Genomic DNA, 5,858 nt, shown 5'->3' on the forward strand with positions numbered 1-5,858 from the left:
AAAATAAAGACCACATGCCCATGGCTGATTAGCCATTTCAAAATCCTCACACTTAGCTTACCACTATTCTGGCTGGAGGCTCAAGAAAGAGACCCAAGAGGATCACCAACCTGCTAATATCCTCTGTCTACAGGAAGTACTTAATGATAGGAAGTCAGTGGGCTCCTGAGAAATGTAGTTTTTTCTTAGGGTAACAGATTTTCAATTATACACTAGGCAAAATAGGGGTTGATTCCTACCCATTTTGTCTTATGTCTTAATGTCTCATGGAGTAGGAAAGGGGAGATTTGCATCCACATACATATAGTTGATTTAATCATTGAAAGTAAAGAGCAAATTAAAAAGGTATTAATATATTAATGAAATACAGAGATGTGCCCTGTTACCATTTACAAAGTGAGAAAACTTTCTATGTTTAAATGGGAAGGGCATCTTAAAGTTGTTTGGCCAAACATAATCTGCCTCCTGCCAGTTTTTAAAATGCTAAATCAATTAACCATTGGTAGTGTTAGCAAAAGACTGAACAGCTCAAGAAAATTCAGGGCAATTCAAGAAGATAATTACAAATTAGAATCAGCTTTAAAAATTGTGGCCCCTGTCTCAAAAAGAGTGCTTCAAGAAGAGAAGAAATTTTCTCTTCTCTTTCTACCCTAACCCATATCAGCTATGATGTCTCTTGCCACTAGACCAAAAGGAAATATGGAGCTGAGAAATATAATCCTCGGAAAGACATAGATCTAAAGGGGCAGAAATGAAGATAAGAATCCACTTTAAGTACCATAACTCCTGGCAGCAGAGAAAAGAACCAACCATATATTAAAAGGAGAATTAGGCTTCAAAGTTGGAAGCTGAGCTATGAAGAGAAGGCCCAGAGAACCTACCTAAGTAGCCTGTCTAGCATAAGCACTGCAGCTAGTGCAAAACCAGAAGTCTAAGGACACAAGGAAAAGAGAAAGAAGATTATAACCCTCAAGTATTGGAGGCATGAATTGCATTGGCCATATGTGTTCCCTATGTATGTGATTCACTGTATTCTATTTGTGCTTACTCTTCCTTTGGATGCAATATTTGTCTGAAAGTATGAGCAGATTTAAAGGTGAAGGATTTTTTATAGCTTCTCTCCTTACTGTGCCATTTCAGTAAATTACTTTACTTTAAGCTACTACTCTACCTCTAAGGGCTTGCAAAAAATGGTTTTAGTAGTGCAGACCCACTAACAAGCCTGGAAACTATGAAAGTAGTCACTCCATAGAGACAAACCCACAAATTGGTAAGTGGCAAAATTGTAAGTGGGAAAGATACTCCAAAGGTTTCTTCTTTTATGGATGTGTTTTGAGAGACAACCATTTGAAACATAATAAAGTTAAGATCTTTTAGGGCATCACTAGCACCCACCCAAATATGACATCCCCAGTTAGAATATCAAACTGCCTCTACTAATCGAAGTTTGCTTTTGTCTTGCTGTCTTCATTACTGCTATGTTTATCATAGACTTATAAATGTTAAGGATCAGGAGTCACTTTAATCTTCACATTTCTCTAGTCCAGTTGCTTCCATTTAAATTCCATTTTTTACCAATTATATGTAATAACAAATTTCTACATGTTTTCCAAAGTTATATGGTAAGAAAACACTCATATAAAACCAATCCCCAAAATAAAAACAAAACTAAACTGAAGTGAAAAATAATATGTGTTGACCTACATTTTGATTCCAACAGCTCTTTCTCTGGAGTTAAAGAGCATTCTTTGTCAAAAGTCCCTCAGAATTGATTAATATAAAATGTCTATAAAGAAGAATATAAAATATCTATAAGCTTAAAATGTCAATATGGAAGACAAATCTTGAGTCCTTTGAATACAAAGCTAAATTTTTTCCCTAGAAGGACTCTGGAGTTACTGAACATCCTTTAGCAAGAAAGAGACATGGACACACTTACGTCTCAGAAATAAAATGAATGAATGAAAATAATTTCCTTTGTGCTTATTTAGTGTCCGGATCTGACACTAAATAGAGATAGACATTCAAGACATACAAGAAAACAGAAACAGTCCATTTCCTCAAGAAGCTTGCATTCTAATAAAGGATCACATAAGGTGAAGGAAAGTTACAAATGAGAGAAGGAAGAAATTGACAGACAGTAATGCCTGAAGTGGCATGGCTTAGAGATAGTCAGGAAGTTCCATAGTCAACCTGAGAAGTGGTAATATATGGTAAAAGATGATTAAACAGAACCCATGACCTGGGGATGAGTTTTCAGCTCCTGATGGAAGAGGAAGAGAAGGCTGCAGTACAAAAATTATGGCTTAGAGATGTCTGGGAAGCAGCATGGCTAGTTTAGGATCAAATAGGAAATGGTTAAAGCTCACCAATTAGAGCCCTGGTCCAAAGTGGAGAATTCACTGAGAGGAAAATGAAGATGTGGCTTCTGCATCAGGAAAATTCAAAGATGACTATCAAGTTGGAAACCTGAGTGGCTGAAAGATAATAACCAGAAGTCGGGAAGTTTGGAGGAGTGGATTCAGGAAGGAAGCTAATGAATTCCATTTTGGACAAGTTGGATTGGAAATGCCAATGGGATCATATGTAATCTAAGCAAGGAAGAATATAATGGTAATATCAATTTCCTCTTTGCAGACACTACTCTCAATGCAACTTAAGATAATATTAGCTTTTTTGATTGTCATATACTTTTGGTTCATCTTGGTATCATGTTCCACTAACACATTTAAGTTTGTGGTGTATTCTATTTTTAATATGACCTGTTTTCTAGTCATTTTTTGCCAACTTGTGGAGATACTTTTGAACCCGAGTAGGACTTATTATTTAGAATTTCATCTTCTTAGATTTTAAATCAGCCTTCTTTTTTTAAATCAGTCTTCTTTTAATTTCCAGTTGATGTTACTTGCTCTATAACTCCTTCCCTGACTGCTCAACTTCTCACAAATAGCTCCATCTTCTAAACTTCTATATATTTCATTGTCTATACTATTGCCTTGGAAATAATTTTTACTATCTTCTTCTTTTGTTGATCATTTAAATATATGTAGTGGAGATCAGATTCATGGGCATGCCAAAAGGATAGCAGATGGGTTTGAGGTCACCATAATATACAATTGCCTTCTAAATACCTATAGTTATCAATATATATGCCTAATATATGATTCATTGTCTTTAAACAGTAACCCCCATAATTAATGTTATTACATATATTTAATCTAAATTCAGTCATGTTTTAAATTAGTCAGACATCTAGTCCTTGGTGTGATATGGAAATCATATTAAAAGACTGATATATATTAATTTAAGGTCGCCAAGGAATTCAGCTATGTAATTCCTAAATGAAAACTCAAGTCAGCAGTCAACCTTTTATGGAGTTTTTTAATTACTAACAGGAGGAAGAAAGGTATGAGAGAGAGAGAGAGAGAGAGAGAGAGAGAGAGAGAGAGAGAGAGAGAGAGAGAGAGAAAGGGGAGAGAAGGAAATAGGGCTTAAATACCCCCTCTGCTTAGGCTGGGCCAAAGGCCCAAGGTCTTGGATAGCCGAGGCAAAGAAAAGAGATCAGTCCCTATCACTCATGTGACCAAAATGGAGAAACAGTCTCAGGGCCTTCACTCCAAGCACCATCTCCAACAACCTCCTTTCCTCCACACAGGAAGTCCCCAGACTCCTCAGCTGTCCTCTACCTCACTTCCTGTGTCTCCCCTGTGCCAATGGTGGCTCTAGCTTAACCCAGGACCGCCCAAAGGTCTGTCCCCTTTGCACATGTCTGTTGAAGGTCATATTCTCAAATAATTAAATCTTGAGCTTTGCTGCAGCCCTTCCTAAATCCTGTTACCCTGAGTAGGGTGGACATTGTAGTTTCCAAGACCTGATTCTGTCATTCCAAGTATCTCCATTGTTATTGATCAGGAAATAGCCAAATCCCATCCTCTAAAGAATGGTTTGAACAGGGTTGAGTAGTTTTGAAATTCACATTGGTTACTATTTTCCCACCCATAACTCAATAATTTTTCTTGGCTTAGGTTGGGAGGCAAGTTGATGAGCTACAAAGGAACTCTGGAATTGCAGTTAGAAGATTTGGATCTGTTTGGTTCTTGGATTTAACATAATCTAGTCATCTGATTATAATTCACTTTAGTCATTCAGCTTTCTCATCTACAACATGGGAATAATAATGGTCCCATGAGGTATATAACAGGATTGCTTTGATAAAAGCACTTCATAAAGATATAAATTTTGTATAAGCATCTCCCCAACTTTTGGGTCAATAGTCTACCAAGCTGAGTGGGTCTAGGTAGGACAAGTTTTTAACCCAAAATCATGGGAGCCAGTGCCTCACTTGAGTGTTTGACTTTACCTTAAGGAAAGATATGCTTACAGCACAATAGTATTGTCTTCTCCAGGTCTTCCTAGAAAATATTGGAGGAAAGATACTGGGATTTTACCAATACGTAGATTAGAAAAAAGATAATCAGAATTTCCCCAAATTTTTATTTCCATTATCCTATCTTCACATACATGTAAAGTGGATAAAATGCCATATATCCTTCATAGTCCCACAAGCTAGCCTGAGGCCCTACATATGGAAGGTGAAAAATTAAAAAGGTGTTTGATTAATGATCTATCACGAAACCTCAAATTATCTCTGATTTCCTTTTGTTCACACAGATAACAGGAAATGTATTCAGAGAACTGGACCCAGGTAACAGAATTTTTGCTGATGGGTTTCCCTGGTAACTGGGGACTTCAGCTCCTACTATTCTTTGGCCTTTTGATAACATATGTGGTTACAGTCATGGGGAACTTGATCATTATTGTGCTTAGTTGGTCTGACCACCGCCTGCAAACCCAGATGTATTTCTTTCTGAGAAATCTGTCACTACTGGAGCTGGTGTTAGTCTCTGTTGTTGTCCCTAAGATTCTGATAAGCATTCTTACTGGAGACTATACTATCTCCTTTACTGGCTGCATCATGCAATCCTACTTCTATTTCCTCCTGGGCACTACTGACTTCTTCCTCTTGGCTGTCATGTCCCTAGACCGCTATCTGGCTATCTGTCATCCATTACACTATGAGACCTTAATGAATCGTCCCATCTGTGTCCGACTAGTAATAACTTCCTGGATTGCCGGTTTCCTCTGGGTGCTTTGTCCTACCATCCTCATGGCAAGATTGCCTTTCTGTGGCCCCAATGTCATTGATCACTTCTTCTGTGATAGCTGGCCTCTTATGAGGCTCTCTTGTGGGAGTACCCAACTTCTGGAGTTAGTGGCCTTTATTCTCTCCACAGCAGTTCTTCTGAGCTCCCTGGCATTGACTTCTGTATCCTATACCTGCATACTTGCTACTGTCCTCAGAACTCCAACAGCCACAGAACGAAAGAAAGCCTTTTCTACCTGTGCTTCTCATCTCACCATGGTTGTCATTGTGTATGGCAGCTCCATCTTTGTGTATATCCGCACATCAGAGACTCAGTCTAGGCTCCTTAACAAAGGGGTCTCAGCCCTAGGATGCATCGTTACTCCACTTCTCAATCCATTCATCTTTAGTCTCCGTAATGATAAGGTGAAACAGGCCCTAGGAGATGCCTTAAGATGGCACAGGAACATAACTACCAGAAGAATTTAAGGACCTTGGGAAATGGAAAGAGTGGAGAGGCAAAAGTCCCAGATAATGGGGTACTGTTGTACTTTGGAGACAAAGAAATTTCATCTATTAACCATAAAAAGGGATCTTGATGATTTGGGCATGTTTTAGACACAAAGTAAACACCATCAATAAAGACATCATTGAACTGGAAGGATGGCATTGTGGAAGAGTAAAAAGAGCCCTGGGCTTAAGAGTCAAAAGGTTT

General features: G+C 38.2%; 1 protein-coding gene across 1 annotated transcript; it reads left to right on the forward strand.

The window, feature by feature from the left end:
• Positions 1-4,681: 4,681 nt before the first annotated feature.
• Positions 4,682-5,632, forward strand: LOC100030375 (olfactory receptor 6T1-like). The gene has a single exon (XM_001379865.1). The coding sequence runs from the start codon at positions 4,682-4,684 to the stop codon at positions 5,630-5,632; it is 951 nt and encodes a 316-aa protein (XP_001379902.1).
• The last annotated feature ends 226 nt before the right edge of the window (positions 5,633-5,858 follow it).

The sequence above is a fragment of the Monodelphis domestica genome, chromosome 4, assembly GCF_027887165.1.
Source record: "Monodelphis domestica isolate mMonDom1 chromosome 4, mMonDom1.pri, whole genome shotgun sequence".
In the NCBI taxonomy this organism is placed as follows: Eukaryota; Metazoa; Chordata; class Mammalia; order Didelphimorphia; family Didelphidae; genus Monodelphis; species Monodelphis domestica.